The sequence below is a fragment of the Ranitomeya variabilis genome, chromosome 5 (assembly GCF_051348905.1).
Source record: "Ranitomeya variabilis isolate aRanVar5 chromosome 5, aRanVar5.hap1, whole genome shotgun sequence".
NCBI classification, from domain to species: Eukaryota; Metazoa; Chordata; class Amphibia; order Anura; family Dendrobatidae; genus Ranitomeya; species Ranitomeya variabilis.
In genome coordinates, this window is record NC_135236.1 from 78,705,416 (window position 1) to 78,722,328 (window position 16,913).

General features: G+C 42.2%; 1 protein-coding gene across 3 annotated transcripts in view; it reads left to right on the forward strand.

Moving 5' to 3' along the window:
• The window catches only part of PRR36 (proline rich 36), an 80,191-nt gene extending 71,662 nt beyond the window's left edge, over positions 1–8,529 (forward strand). For all 3 annotated transcript variants that reach the window (XM_077262536.1, XM_077262539.1, XM_077262537.1), the window contains exon 6: positions 6,672–8,529. In XM_077262536.1, coding sequence (XP_077118651.1) covers positions 6,672–6,991 — 320 coding nt within the window. In that variant the 3' untranslated portion in view covers positions 6,992–8,529. The remainder of the gene's footprint in view (positions 1–6,671) is intronic.
• Positions 8,530–16,913: the final 8,384 nt, after the last annotated feature.

The window sequence follows — 16,913 nt, forward strand, 5'->3', positions numbered from 1 at the left end:
GAAGTTTATAATGCAGAACCATAAAAATAAAAAAATCAAATTTTTTCACAAAAATGATCTTTTCGCCCCCAATTTTTTATTTTCCCAAGGGTAAGAGAAGAAATTGGACCCCAAAAGTTGTTTTGCAATTTGTCCTGAGTACGCTGATACCCCATATGTGGGGGTAAACCACTGTTTGGGCGCATGGGAGAGCTCGGAAGGGAAGGAGCGCCGTTTGACTTTTCACTGCAAAATTGACAGGAATTGAGATGGGACGCCATGTTGCGTTTGGAGAGCCACTGATGTGCCTAAACATTGAAACCCCCCACAAGTGACACCATTTTGGAAAGTAGACCCCCTAAGGAACTTATCTAGAGGTGTGGTGAGCACTTTGACCCACCAAGTGCTTCACAGAAGGTTATAATGCAGAGCCGTAAAAATAAAACAAAAATTTTTTCCCACAAAAATTATTTTTTAGCCCCCAGTTTAGTATTTTCCCGAGGGTAACAGGAGAAATTGGACCCCAAAAGTTGTTGTCCAATTTGTCCTGAGTACGCTGATACCCCATATGTGGGGGGGAACCACCGTTTGGGGGCGCATGGGAGGGCTCGGAAGGGATGGAGCGCCATTTGGAATGCAGACTTAGATGGAATGGTCTGCAGGCGTCACATTGCGTTTGCAGAGCCCCTAATGTACCTAAACAGTAAAAAAAACCCACAAGTGACACCATTTTGGAAAGTAGACCCCCTAAGGAACTCATCTAGATGTGTTGTGAGAGCTTTGAACCCCCAAGTGTTTCACTACAGTTTATAACGCAAAGCCGTGGAAATAAAAAAATATTTTTTTTTCCACAAAAATTATTTTTTAGCCCCCAGTTTTGTATTTTTCCAAGGGTAACAGGAGAAATTGGACCCTGTATATTGTTGTCCAATTTGTTCTGAGTACGCTGATACCTGATATCTGGGGGGGAACCACCGTTTGAGCGCATGGCAGAGCTCGGAAGGGAAGGAGCATCATTTGCAATGCAGACAGATGGATTGGTCTGCAGGCATCACATTGCGTTTGCAGAGCCCCTAATGTACCTAAACAGTAGAAACCCCCCACAAGTGACACCATTTTGGAAAGTAGACCCCCTAAGGAACTCATCTAGATGTGTTGTGAGAGCTTTGAACCCCCAAGTGTTTCACTACAGTTTGTAACGCAGAGCCATGCAAATAAAAAATATTTTTTTTTCCACAAAAATTATTTTTTAGCCCCTAGTTTTGTATTTTCCCAAGGGTAACAGGAGAAATTGGACCCCAAAAGTTGTTCTCCAATGTGTTCCGAGTACGCTGATACCCCATATATTGGGGGTAAACCCCTGTTTTGGCGCACGGGAGACCTTGGAAGGGAAGGAGCACTGTTTTACTTTTTCAACGCAGAATTGGCTGGAATTGAATTCGGACACCATGTCACGTTTGGAGAGCCCCTGATGTGCCTAAACAGTGGAAACCCCCCAATTATAACTGAAACCCTAATCCAAACACACCCCTAACCCTAATCCCAACGGTAACCCTCACCACACCTCTAGCCCAGACACACCCCTAACCCTAATCCCAACCCTAATCCCAACCGTAAATGTCATCCAAACCCTAACCCTAACTTTAACCCCAACCCTAACCCTAACTTTAGCCCCAACCCTAAATGTAGCCTTAACCCTAGCCCCAACCCTAACCATAGCCCTAACCCTAGCACTAACGGGAAAATGGAAATAAAAACATTTTTTAAATTTTTCGCTAACTAAGCGGGTGATGAAGGGGGGTTTGATTTACTTTTATAGCGGGTTATTTAGCGGATTTTTATGATTGGCAGCCGTCACACACTGAAAGACGCTTTTTATTGCAAAAAATATTTTTTGCGTTACCACATTTTGAGAGCTATAATTTTTTCATATTTGAGTCCACAGAGTCATGTGAGGTCTTGTTTTTTGCAGGACGAGTTGACGTTTTTATTGGTAACATGTTTGGGCACGGGAGATTTTTTGATCGCTTTTTATTCCGATTTTTGTGAGGCAGAATGACCAAAAAACATCTATTCATTAATTTCTTTTGGGGGAGGCGTTTATACCGTTCCGCGTTTGGTAAAATGGATAAAGCAGTTTTATTCTTCGGGTCAGTACAATTACAGTGATATCTCATTTATATCTTTTTTTTATGTTTTGGCGCTTTTATACGATAAAAGCTATTTTATAGAAAAAATAATTATTTTGGCATCACTTTATTCTGAGGACTATAACTTTTTTATTTTTTCGCTGATGGTGTATGGCGGCTCGTTTTTTGCGGGACAAGATGACGTTTTCAGCGGTATCATGGTTATTTATATCCGTCTTTTTGATCGCGTGTTATTCCACTTTTTGTTTGGCGGTATGAGAATAAAGCTTTGTTTTTTGCCTCGTTTTTTTTATTTTTACGTGTTCACTGAAGGGGTTAACTAGTGATATAGTTTTATAGGTGGGGTCGTTACGGATGTGGCGATACTAAATATGTGTACTTTTATTGTTTGATTTTTTTTTTATTTAGATAAAGAAATGTATTTATGGGAATAATATTTTTTTTTAATTTATTTATTTATTTAGGAATTTATTTATTTTTTTTTTTTTTACACATGTGGACATTTTTTTAAACTTTTTTACTTTGTCCCAGGGGGGGACATTACAGATCGATGATTTGACAGTGTGCACAGCACTCTGTCAGATCACCGATCTCACTTAGAGCACTGCAGGCTTACCAGCGTCTGCACTGAGCAGGCACTCGGTAAGCCACCTCCCTCCATGCAGGACCCGGATGCCGCGGCCATCTTGGATCCGGGACCTGAGGCGAGGAAGGAGGTAGGAGACCCTCGGAGCAACGCGATCACATCGCGTTGCTCTGGGGGTCTCAGGGAAGCCCGCAGGGAGCCCCCTCCCTGCGCGATGCTTCCCTATACCGCCGGCACACCGCGATCATGTTTGATCGCGGTGTGCCGAGGGTTAATGTGCCGGGGGCGGTCCGTGACCGCTCCTGGCACATTGTGCCGGATGTCAGCTGCGATAGTCAGCTGACACTCGGCCGCGCTCCCCCCGTGAGCGTGGCCGATCGTGCTGGACGTACTATTCCGTCCTTGGGAAGTAGGGCCCAACCCACATGGACGGAATAGTACGTCCAATGACAGAAAGGGGTTAAAATCCAAAATGTTGGCCTACTGAAATGTATGTTCAGTAAATGCACTCAATACTTGGTTGGGGCTCCTTTTGCATAAATGAGGTTGGCATGGATGAAATCAGCCTGTAGCACTGCTGAGATGTTATGGAAGCCCAGGTTGCTTTGATAGCAGCCTTCAGCTCCTTTGCATTGTTGGGTCTGGTGTCTGATCTTCCTCTTGACAATACCCCATAGATTCTCTATGGGGTTAAGGTCTGGCAAGTTTGCTGGCCAATCAAGCACAGCGATACTGTTGTTTTTAAACCAGGTATCGGTACTTTTGGCAGTGTGGAATGGTGCCAAGTCCTGCTGGAGAATGAAATTTCCATCTCCAAAAAGCTTGTTGGTAGAGGGAGGCATGAAGTGCTCTAAAATTTCCTGGTAGATGGCTGCACTGCCAGTCTTGATAAAACACACAGTGGACCAACACCAGCAGATGACATGGCTTCCCAAACCATCATCAATTGTGGAAACTTCACACTAGACCTCAAGCAGCTTGGGTTGTGGCCTCTCCACTCTTCCTCCAGACTCTGGGTCCCCGATTTCCAAATGAAAAGCAAAAGTTACTTTCATCTGAAAACAACACCTTGGACCACTGAGCAACAGTCCAGTTCTTTCTCTGCTTGGCCCAGGAAGACACTTCTGGTGTTGTCTATTGGTCATGAGTGGCTTGACACAAGGAATGTGACACTTGTAGCCCATGTTCTGGATACATCTGTGTGTGGTGGCTCTTGAAGCAATGACTCCAGCAGCAGTCCACTCCTTGTGAACTCAATATGCTTGGATACAGCACTCTGTGAACAGCCAGCTTCTTTAGCAGTGATCTTTTGGGGCTTACCCTCCTTGTGGAATATGTCAATGACTGCCTTCTGGACATCTGTCAAGTCAGCAGTTTTCCCCATGATTGTGGAGCCTACTGAAACAGACTAAGGGACCTTTTTAAATGCTTAGGAAGCCTTTGCAGGTGTTTTTTGTTAATTATTCTAATTTACTGAGATAATGATTTTGGGGTTTTCACAGCCTGTAAGCCATAATCATCAACATTAACAGACAAACACATGAAATAGATCACTCTGTTTGTAATGACTAAATATGAGTTTCACTTTTTGTATTGAAGAACTTAAATAAATTAACTTTTTGGTAATTTAGTAAGAAGCACTTGTATGTTTGATTTGGTCAGACCCTTTCTTCTCAGCTCAGAAAATCCCTTCACCAAAACTTGCTTTCCTCATCTCAAGATACCATCTAGACATTGCAGCTAGTGTCTTTTTTGTCTATTTACAACCAAAAGGTTCATACAGCACAGCAAGACCTCTTTAATAACACAAAAGGATATATACTGTACAAAAAGAACTTGTAAGCCTAACCTAAAGCTGATTTTTTACACTTACATTAAGTGCAATACCTACATACAAGTAAATGATTGTGGATGTTGGTTAAATTTAAAAAAAAAAAGTAATCAGAAAATGGCCCATTGGTTAAAGTAGCCATCTTATTTTATTTTACATTTTTGGATGACTTTTTATTTAATTATATTATCTATATTAAAAAAAAAAAAAAAAAAAAAAAAAAAAAAATCAGACATGTTCACACTGGCCACTAAGCCTAAACTAGAGACACATACTTTCTATTCTGTACAAAAGACTTTTCAGCAGTATCATTACAGTCAGGATTACAATGAAAGATGGTGCCTACATATGCTGTTCATCCTTCTCAGTCGAAGATGACCTTGACTTCAAAGTTAAGAGGAGGATCTGTGGCTGTGGATCCGGAGGTGACTGATGAGGCCAATTAGGGCCCTAAAGGATCGCCCACCTACATGACATAAGATGATGTGGGGACAGTAGACACCGCTTGTGCCTTGCAAAGTTTGCTTTCTTTTTGTCTCAAAGATTTCTCATGTCTTCAGCAGCACATGCTCCTAAGGCAGTCTACCCCAACTGCTCACTTTCCCTGACAGTTCTCCATACAGCAGTCGTTTAGGCATTCAGCTGTCTGGCATTCTGACCGCATGTCTAGCCCATCTGGCTTGGATTTTTAGCAGGACAGTGTAAACACTGCATAGCCCAGCTTGACCAGGATTGCCATGTGGGGAACATTATCTTGCCACTTGATGTGGAGACAACTCAGGCGAGAGTGATTGGCATGCCGGCAGTGGTAAAACTGAGTCCCCTCTCCAGATACAGCATTCACAATTACCCAGATCAAAGCATGCCTAGAAAGCTCTCCAAAACAGTCAATGGCCGTGATTCACCAAGACAAGCCAAGAGAGGGCATGCTGGAGTCAGAAACCACCAATTCATTATGAGATGTATGCCTCTTAATCTGCCAAATGGCGTGCGCCTCTTTGCACCCTGCCACAAATCTTACTCTGGTCAGAGACCAGACTGAAATTTCTCATGTAAGAAACATCACAGCTCGTCATGAATGAGACAAGCTGTGGCAACATGCCCCCCTGTCCTGCCCAAGTTCCACCTATTTGGCAGAACTGGGCAAAGCGGTGTGAAAGAGCCAAAACTCCACACCGTGAAAAACAAATTGAGTTTAAATACTTATGAGCAAAAGCTTTGATGACTCGGCTTAAATGAAGGAAGGATTGTCAATTGCTACACAAGAAGTAGGAGCCTAAAATTGAGCTTCGTGACCAGTGTGAAAATTACAATATTTCACTTTTTCTTAATGTAGATAGTATGAAAAATGTAAAAAAAAAAAGAAGTTTAAATACATGTACAGAAAAATTTAATTTAAAAAAATGGTTCATTCTCTGCCTGAAATGAATGATCATTGCTCATTCAGAGCCATCTATATAACATGAAAAAGGAAAACATGGCCTGTTGTGGGGTCTTGAGGACTGGAGTTGAGAAACACTGGTCTAAGGTAATCCCAAAATATCTTCACCTTCACTAAAGATTTTTGCTATTTCATTTCTTCAGATTTATTTTCACATAAAATGTCAGCTTATCACTTGAGCCTGTTACATCAACATAACGTTTTTTTTTCTAGCCAAAGCCTGTGTGTAATAACCTAACCTGCTGTGCCTGGGAACAAACAGAGAGTGGGAATGTTGTTCAATGCCACTCACAGAACCATTAAAGAACACAATGTACAAAAGAAAAAAAAGGGCAAGACTAAAAATGGCAGTGTGCCAAAAAGAGAGTCACTCTGTTGGCTTTGACTGCCACTACCCAATCAATGGTCTATGGGGACAGAGTATAATAAGGCAAATTTATGATTCTGCATTGTACAAGACTTTTGGAATGTGCAAACACTACTAACAAAGTCAAGTGGTATTATTTGGCTTTACAGATCAAGGACAGCAGGTATTCTATTAAAAGAAAAGATGACATTATGCCACTGCCCAAAAACATTTGGTGGCACAACAGCAACATTAAAAACCTACTATATACACACATGAAGGTGGTGAAGTCATCACAGTAAATAATTATATTTAGTTTTCCCTGCCCCTTTTTCTAGGTGAACCTTTCCCATTTGCTACAACTTCAGATGGGTTATATACAATCTACGAAACAGATCGTGGACCTCAAGAACGCAGCTCAAGAGGGGCAGAACTAGGGCTGGTGGAGCAGATCATCGGAAGAACACTGTTACTGGCGGCCTCAGAAGGGGGAATAAAGGGAGGTGTTGGGGGAGCAGAATTGGGAAAGTGGGCAGAACTGTTGTCCCCAATGGATGAACAACGAGCTAGTATCACCTCTGTGACCAGTTTTTCTCCTGAAGGTGATGTTTCTCCACAAGGTGACTGGACAGTTGTTGAAGTAGAAACTTTCCATTAAGTAAAGCTCAATCTATGCAGGCAAGTGTGTTGAATGTGAAATGCAAGGTTTCCACTCGTGCTGTGTGTGTCGGACAGTGGCTCCACCAATATGACACACCACAAATGTGAGTCTTTGTGGTAACTGTGTGGTTGTTTGGCTCTACCCTACAGAACATTTATCTGACACCATGGCTTCACCCATTTTTCTAAGCGAGACTGTGCCCCTGGCCATGCAAAACATTTTCCGGAGTAAGACAGTGTTTTATCCCATGCAGAAGCATTTTCCTGTGGACAGTGGATCTACATGTACTAGAGATGCTGTGACAGTGGTTTGACCCATGTGTCTCAAAGTGATGAATGTATATGGCACTAGCTCTACTTATGAGGGACAATGTATGAGTAATACAGAAACAAACCGTATGTATTAGGCCACGTTCACACATTCAGTATTTTACATAGAATCACAGAATGTTAGAGTTGGAAGGGACCTCCAGGGTCATTGTGTCCAACCCCCTGTTCTATGTAGTATGCCCTAATCCATCTCAGACAGGGGTCTGTCCAGACTGTTTGAAGACTTCCATTGCAGGAGAACTCGCCACCTCTCATGGCAGCCTGCTCCACTCATTGATCACCCTGTCAAAATGTTTTTTTTCTAATATTTAATCTGTATCCTCTCTTTTGTTCAATTGCTTCTCGTGTTTCCATGTGCATATGGGAATAAGGATGATTCCTCTACACTGTGACAGCCCTTCAGATGTTTGTAGAACGCTATTAAGTCTGCGCTTAGCCTTCATTTTTGCAAGCTCAACATTCCCAGATCCTTTAACAGTTCCTCGTAGGAAATACTTTGCTCACCATCCTGGCAGCTCTTCTCTGAACTTGCTTGTTTTTCAATGTTTTTTAAAATGTGGTGCAATGAACTGGACACAATATTCTAGATGAGGCTTGACCGAGAAAGAGAAGTAGAGGGGGATAATTACTTTATGTGATCTAGACTCTATGCTTCTCTTAATACATCCTAGAACTGTTTGCCTTTTTTGCTGCTGCTGCATCACACTGTTGACTCCTGTGCAGACTGTGATGTATTAGGATACCCAAGTGTTTTTCATTTGTGCTGTTGCTTACTTCTATTCGTCCGATGTAATTTTCATTTTTCTTTCCCAGATGTAGAATCTTGCATTTCTCCGTTAAGTACCATTCTACTAGTCACTGCCCATTGTCCAAGCTTATCTAGATCCTTCTGCATCCTTTCTCTGTCTACTCTACCCTTAGCTAACCCTCATAGCTCTGCATCATTTGTAAGCCAAAACCAGAAGTGGGTGAAAAATACAGAAGTGGTGCACATGTTTCTATTATACTTTTCCTCTGATTGTTCCACTCCTGGTTTTGACTTACAAATACTGATGTTAAATACTGAATGTGTGAGCGTGGCTGTAATGTGCAATATAAGTTTATTGCAGCTAAGAGTGTGGAGTTTTGCACTATTGACAATTTCTTAAGATCTCATGGATCAATGTTGTGAAGGACTGTTTTTTCATATTAAAGCTTGGGACCATCCATTTGAGTCGACTACAGAAATATTTTATATTGGCGAGTATTGATATATTAGATAAGGGAATACACAGTAAAAAATAGGTGGTTTCTTCAGTAAACCAATACTTTTTAGTAGTCTTTTATTCATTAGGTAGATAGAATCCATGTCCATGTTTCAAAAATATGTTTTAGGGACTGCAGGTGACCTGAATATACCCAAATTACCAACAGCTATAACTCCGAACGTCCCTACACACTAAGGCCGGCCTCATACTAGCGAGTTTTACGGACATATGAGCGCATAAACTACATCCGTAAAATACGCATAACACACGGCCCAATGATTCCCTATGTCCCAGCTCCTATCAGCCGTATTTTACTGATCCGTATTATACGGTCTTGTACGGCTGTACAAAATCGCAGCATGCTGCGTTTGTCACCGTATTGCGCAAAAAAAATCGCTAAGGAAAGTCTATGGGGGTGAGAAAAATACGGATTAAGGTACCTTCACATTAAGCGACGCTGCAGCGATAGCGACAATGATGCCGATCGCTGCAGCGTCGCTGTTTGATCGCTGGAGAGCTGTCACACAGACCGCTCTCCAGCGACCAACGATGGCGAGGTCCCCGGGTAACTAGGGTAAACATCGGGTTACTAAGCGCAGGGCCGCGCTTAGTAACCCGATGTTTACCCTGGTTACCAGCGTAAAATGTAAAAAAACCAAACAGCACATACTTACATTCGCGTCCCCCGGTGTCCGCTTCCTGCACTGACTGAGCACCGGCCCTAACAGCAGAGCAGTGACGTCACCGCTGTGCTGTACTTTCACTTTCACTTTACGGCGCTCAGTCAGTGTGGGAAGCGGATGCCGGGGGACGCGAAGGTGAGTATGTACTGTTTGTTTTTTTTATATTTTACACTGGTAACCAGGGTAAACATCGGGTTACTAAGCGCGGCCCTGCGCTTAGTAACCCGATGTTTACCCTGGTTACCAGTGTAAAACATCGCTGGTATCGTTGCTTTTGGTGTCAAACACGACGATACACGCCGGTCTGACGACCAAATAAATTTCTGAACTTTGTTCAACGACCAGCGATATCACAGCAGGATCCTGATCGCTGCTGCGTGTCAAACTAAACGATATCGCTAGCCAGGACGCTGCAACGTCACGGATCGCTAGCGATATCGTTTAGTGTGAAGGTACCTTAACACACGGACCAGCAGTGTGACCTGCAAGAAATACGCACCGGTGTTAGAGAGAAAAGCCGGTAATTCAATTGCCGGCTTTTCTTTTCTCCTTCCCAAACCCGACAGGATATGAGACATGGTTTACATACAGTAAACCATCTCATATTCCTTTTTTTTTTTTGCATATTCCACACTACTAATGTTAGTAGTGTGTATGTGCAAAATTTGGGCGCTGTAGCTGCTAAAATAAAGGGTTAAATGGCGGAAAAAATTGGCGTGGGCTCCCGCTCCATTTTCTCCGCCAGAGTGGTAAAGCCAGTGACTGAGGGCAAAAATTAATAGCCTAGAGAGGGTCCATGGTTATTGGCACCCCCCCTGGCTACAAACATCTGCCCCCAGCCACCCCAGAAAAGGCACATCTGGAAGATGCGCCTATTCTGGCACTTGGCCACTCTCTTCCCACTCCCGTGTAGCGGTGGGATATGGGGTAATGAAGGGTTAATGTCACCTTGCTATTGTAAGGTGACATTAAGCCAGATTAATAATGGAGAGGCGTCAATTATGACACCAATCCATTATTAATCCAATAGTACTAAATGGTTAATAAAACACACACACGACTACAAAGTATTTTAATAAAATAAAGACACATGTTGTTGTAATATTTTATTAGACTCTTAATCCACCTGAAGACCATCGTCCTGAAACAAAGTAAAAAAAACAAACAACAATATTCCATACCTTCCGTCGTTATGTCCCACGATGTAAATCCATCTGAAGGGGTTAAATCATTTTACAGCCAGGAGCTGTGCTAATGCACTCGCTGGTGCCTGTAAACCCCGGGTACTGAAAGGAAAGCTGGGTGACCTGTAGTTACCTTGAGTTGCGGTGATGCGACCTCTGCTGGATGTCCTCATATGAACTGGAGCCTTGGAAAAGTTCCCACGCTCGAGTTCATATGAGGACATCCAGCAGAGATCGCATCACCGCAACTCAAGGTAACTACAGGTCACCCAGCTTTCCATTTGTTTGTGAAGGAGAAATGAAAAGCCGGCAATTGAATTACCGGCTTTTCACATATCTCGCGCTGAATTAAATATTAATACAGAATATATATGTGTCTCAATGACATTATATATATATATATATATACATACTGTATATATGTTTTAACGAACATTTGAGCACATAAATCCATTAGATGTCGGTTTTGCAAGCCTGCGAGAAAATATCGCAGTACGGATGCCATACGGAGGATGCCATGCGCAAAATACGCTGACACACCCTGCCTACGGATGACATACGGATCACTATTTTGGGGACTTTTCTGCGTATTACGGCCATAAAAAACGGACCGTATTTACATACGCTGAGTGTGAGGCCGGCCTAATAATCAACATAATGGGAGCTTTCATGTGTCCTTAATAAGGTGGCATACGCAGCTGTCAGACATTGCTAATGAACTGATCTCCCTTAGTTATGCCATTTGTACTAAGACTGTGTTGTGGGAGCAGCACGACCAAGAACGGCAGAGGTCATGTTTTGCTGTGGCTTTCAAATTGCCTATTAAACAGTTCTTTGAATTTGCATAGGGAACAGCTGTTATTATTTATTATAGCTCCATTTATTCCATGGCGCTTTACATGTGAAAAGAGGTATACATAATAAAAAAAACAAGTACAGTAATCTTAACCCCTTTCTGACCTCGGACGGGATAGTACGTCCGAGGTCAGATCCCCCGCTTTGATGCAGGGCTCCGGCGGTGAGCCCACATCAAAGCCTCGAAATGTCAGTTTTGTACAGCTGACAAGTGCGCGCAATAGCGGCTAGTGGAATCGCGATCCACCCGCCGCTATTAACTAGTTAAATGCCACTGTCAAACGCTGACAGCGGCATTTAACTACCGCTGCCGGCCACTTGGCCTGAAATGCGCTCATCGCCGACCCCCGTCACATGCATCGGCTTAGTAACCAGAGGTCTCCTTGAGACCTCTATGGTTACTGATGCCGACTTGCTGTGAGCGCCACCCTGTGGTCGGCGCTCATAGCAAGCTTGTAATTAAGCTACATAGGCGTGATCTGATGATCGCTGCTATGTAGCAGAGCCGATCAGGCTATGCCAGCTTCTAGACTCCCATGGAGGCTATTGAAGCATGGCAAAAGTTGAAAAAAAAAAAAAAAGTTTAAAAAAATATAAAAGTTTAAATTAGCCCGTCATGATTCACACCGTGACCGTCACCCCTACGTCACGGATCGGGGTGACCTTAGGCCAACAAACGGCTATCACATGTGCAGGGGGGCTTATCTTAGTTATCCCTCCACTGCTACAATGTGATGAAAAGAAACAGCACAAGCCTATTGACCTCTTAGTTTACAGCAGGGGTTTATTTTAGTTATCCCACTGTTCTTCAATATACCACGAACTGCAGGGATTTATGTATATCCCGCTTTACAGCTCTGCTTGAACTTGCAGCTCTCTGGCGCCCCCCTTACCCTCAGGTCAGATTAGGTACTGCACCTAGGGTAATTAGTCGCCAGAAAGGCTGCCTGCTATGTACTGGCTATTGGGCATGCTGCAGCGAGGCGATATAACTACTCCCACTCAGGCAGGAACAATAATTATCAATGCCGCAGTCGCTACAACGACTCCCAACTACTCGGTACAATGGTATGCTGCCACCAGCTTCGATTAAACGGGTCCGAAGCTAACCCAAAACAGTAGCGTAATTCCCTTCAAAAGGCTTAAGGTACGTTTTAGAACAGGAGAACGAATCTAGTATTTTAAATATTTTACTCCATTAAAGATTAAGGCAGTGTTTATAAAACGGTATAAAAGATGTTACAATATGAGACAATTGAAAATGTACAAGGTAATTATAAAATAAAGGGATTAAATGAGAAAAGGTAACACTCACATGTTCTCAGGACATTGCAGGCAACCAGGCTAGTGGGTGGAGTTCCCATATGCATCAGGACTGGCAGTCAGGACTCCTCAGATAAGACTCAGACAGACTCTCACAGACTCATGGATTTTGGAGAACTTCTATACCAGTTCTAGCTGGAGGAAAGTTTGAGCCAACACAAGCGATCGTAAAAATTCTTTTGGGAGGGACATGAAGAGTGAGTTGCTCAAAGTCAGAAATTTACAGCCAGAGCAATAAAAGCTCTTCTACACCCATTGAAAAGAAAAGCTAAATCCTGAAGTGAAGGGGGGGTCAACGCCCACCCTATAGGTGCTGGCAATGAGACTAAAACTTATATTATATTTCATACAATATCGTGACACTCCCCCTTTCGCCCCATTCAAAATAAAACAAAAATAAAATCAAATATATACATATTTGGTATCGCCGTGTTCAGAATCGCCCAATCTATCAATAAAAAAGGATTAACCTGATTGCTAAATGGCGTAGCGAGAAAAAATTTTCGAAACGCCAAAATTAAGTTTTTTTTTGTCGCCGCAACATTGCATTAAAATGCAATAAAGGGCGATCAAAAGAACGTATCTGCACCAAAATGGTATCATTAAAAATGTCAGCTCGGCACACAAAAAATAATCCCTCACCTGACCCCAGATCACGAAAAATGGAGACGCTAGGGGTATTGGAAAATGGTGCAATTTCTTTTTTTTGCAAAATTTGGAAATTTTTTTCACCACCTAGATAAAAAATAACCTAGACATGTTTGGTGTCTATGCACTCATAATGACCTGGAGAATCATAATGGCAGGTCAGTTTTAGCATTTAGTGAAGCTAGCAAAAAAGCCAAACAAAAAACACGCATGGGATTGCACTTTTTTTGCAACTTCACCGCACTTGGATTTTTTTTCCCTTTTTCTAGTACACGATATGGTAAAATCAATTATGTCGTTCAAAAGTACAACTCGTCCTGCAAAAAATATGCCCTCACATCGCCATATTGACGGAAAAATAAAAAATGTTATGCCTCTGGGAAGGAGGGGAGCAAAAAAAAGACCACGGAAAATCCCAAGGTCATGAAGGGATTAAACAATACAAGTCATGACTGGTACAGGAGGAGAGAGGACCCTGCCCGCAAGGGCTCACAATCTACAAGCTGTTTCAAAGTGATGCAAGAAATTGTTAAGGGTGAAGAATTTTGTGGGTGAAAAAGCTATTCCCAAAATCAAACTATTATTTAATTGGCAATTTGAAAACCTCAGCTACATCTGACCACTGGGCCTTACGGACGGCTTAACAAAAAAAAAAAAAAATGAATTAGACATCTTTAAATTTTACATGGCTGACCTTTCTTTTCCCATAGATCTGTTGCCAGTGAAGATTCAGAATACCACCAGACTTTAGACAGTCTGCCTGTCCTGATATTTATCAAAATGTGTATAGTCACCTTTAGACCTATGTAGAATCTATTCACCTCAAATATTACAATATAACCCTAATGTAGACAAAAGTTATTGTCATGTCGGACGCTGTTCAGACCAGGTCGTTCGACAGACAGCGGTAATTCCGCTTTTGACCACTATGTGCTCATTGGCGTCGGCTAGATTTTATCTAGCTGTTCCGGGGTTAATTTACCTAATCCTCGGATTGGAAGCTGGGCCATGCCCATTGCCTTTAAATAGTTGTCCTGAACATTGGGCGTCGCCGATTATAGCTTCTGTCTTGTGCGTTGTTATCTCGGTCTGGAGTGGAGAGCTGGTAGTTGGAGATTCGTTGCTGGTGGTGTATTTTCCTTTGTCTTATTTACTCCTTCCTATATTTGTATTTATTTTGCCCTGCACATTTATAGTGTATTCCTGAGTGACTGCGGCGTGGTGTATATTTTCCTTTATCCTTGTCTGTGCTAACTGTGGGTATTGGTGTATTACCTCTTCACTGGGTAGTGGGCGGTGGTTTCAGCCTAGGGTTGAAACAGGAGACAGGGTGAGGTTCGAGGCCTGGATATGCACACCATCAGTGTAAACTCCAGGTAGAGGGTCAGTCAGGATTTCCCTAGTCTGAGGGAAATTGCAGGGGCCCGGGTTATTAGCTCTCGCTCACCTAGTCTCCCCGTGACAGTTATCCCTGATTGTTCTTTATTACGAAGGGGTAATTACAAACCCAAGAAAGCCAAACACCTGAAGAAACTTAATCAATGGGGTAGTGTCTTTAGCAGCTTATAGCTTTACAGTCTCCATACATCCTAATATCTGGCAGGGCGGGCCTTCCTCAAGTGACCGTTCTGGTGAATAGCAGAGCCGTAGTATTAGTAGAACTATAAAACTGAGCACAATTTCTGCTGTAACACATTCAGCTATCAGTGGTCTGTCCTGAATCTACATTGTGATCACTATATTTACACAGCGATAACAGGGCATTTGAATAAGTACAAAGCTCAGGACAGCGGAAGTAGTGATTTTGACAGATTTATAACAATAGCTTGTCAGATACTGAAAGATAGAGGTGAGCAGATACCTGCTGTATAGAAATCAATGGGCTAAATAGAGGTGGCTGGTATCTTAGGATTTAACCCCTCTACTAGAATGTAATTACTGCACACTCCGCTAAGGTCTGGGCAGGTACTAGTGTCTGAACTCCATGGAAACCAGCTGTACAATATGTAAGATAAAAAACTCATTGCAGGAGAATGACATAAGATTACAAGCTTGCTTATTTTCATGCGAATTAAAACAATGTAATACCTTGGGAATACTTCTATCTGTAATCTTTCTAAACCCTCTGCGCTTAGCAAAGTCCCTACATTGACCACAATCTTCTACAGTAAAGATACATCTGAAAACCGCTACATTAGAAGATCAACATAAGGTCAGTAGTTCAGTGCGCTTAAGGTGTATTTACGCTGAAACATTATTGTGATATTAGTCACAACAATCTTGCAGTGGAAAAAAAGGCTGCCGGTCAACACGCTCGTTCATTGGGTGAAATGATTTTTAAGCAGGCTTAAAAATTTAACATGTTCAGCACCGCATCAACCTTTGCAAACAGGTCAAGAACAAAGGAAGCCTATGCTCAGTGAACATTTAGCACAGTCCGATTGTCTAAACAGACTTTAAAAAACCCCTCTAAATCAGTAAGTATGCTGGTGGCCGGTTCGTGTACCTTAGGCCACACTATGTAATACGCATATAGGACCTGCACACATTTATCTGACATGGTCTATGAATCACCCAATCTTAAAGCAAGCCAATTCCATGAGAGCCTAGATGGATTTTAAAGGCGTTTGTGAACTTTAGATGTGTGTTTAAATTAAGAGTAACTGAACACAAGCATTGATGTGGCAAAAGAACATGTTAATAATTTGCTGATCAGAAGCCCAGACAGACCCCTGCAGAGATGGCATCATGTCTATTATTCTCCAGCTGGGCATCATTCTTATTATCATTCAGCCTCCTCTATCAGAAGCAGCAGCCAAATAACCAGCTAAAGCGAGCATTCATGCTCGAACAATCATACAGTTCTATATGTGACAACGGCTTGTGGTATTTTCCTGAAGGAGTCATATGCACTCCGAAACGCGTAGAATAAACCACTGTTCAATTGTACATTTTGTCTGTTTCTGGATGAGCTGGCAGCGTGGATCGTAACCCACAAATCCTCCTATTCAGCGTTTTAGCTGCGGTCGCGTGTCGACCGGTGGATCTGCAGCAGCCGGCACTATATGCCTATGAATCTTCTACATCAGGTGAGCAGTTACATTACTGGCGAATCTTCCTTCAAATCGTGAGAGAAGACACTATCTGCGCTTTTTCTTTCCTACAAGGTATATTACTAACTCTAAATAAAGGGACAATGCAAAATCACTATACAGAAGGGTAATCCAACCTCACAATCATAAAGACCATAGAAAATCACTACATATCTACAGTCATATGAAAAAGTTTGGGCACCCCTATTAATCTTAAGCTTAATGTTTTATAAAAATTGTTTTTTTTGCAACAGCTATTTCAGTTTCATATATCTAATAACTGTTGGACACAGTAATGTTTCTGCCTTGAAATGAGGTTTATTGTACTAACAGAAAATGTGCAATCTGCATTCAAACTAAATTTGACAGGTGCATAAGTATGGGCACCCTTATCATTTTCTTGTTTTAAATACTCCTACCTACTTTTTACTGACTTACTAAAGCACTGTTTTTGGTTTTGTAACCTCATTGAGCTTTGAACTTCATAGCTAGGTGTATGCAATCATGAGAAAAGCTACTTAAAGGGAACCTATCACCCCGTTTTTTTCGGTATGAGAT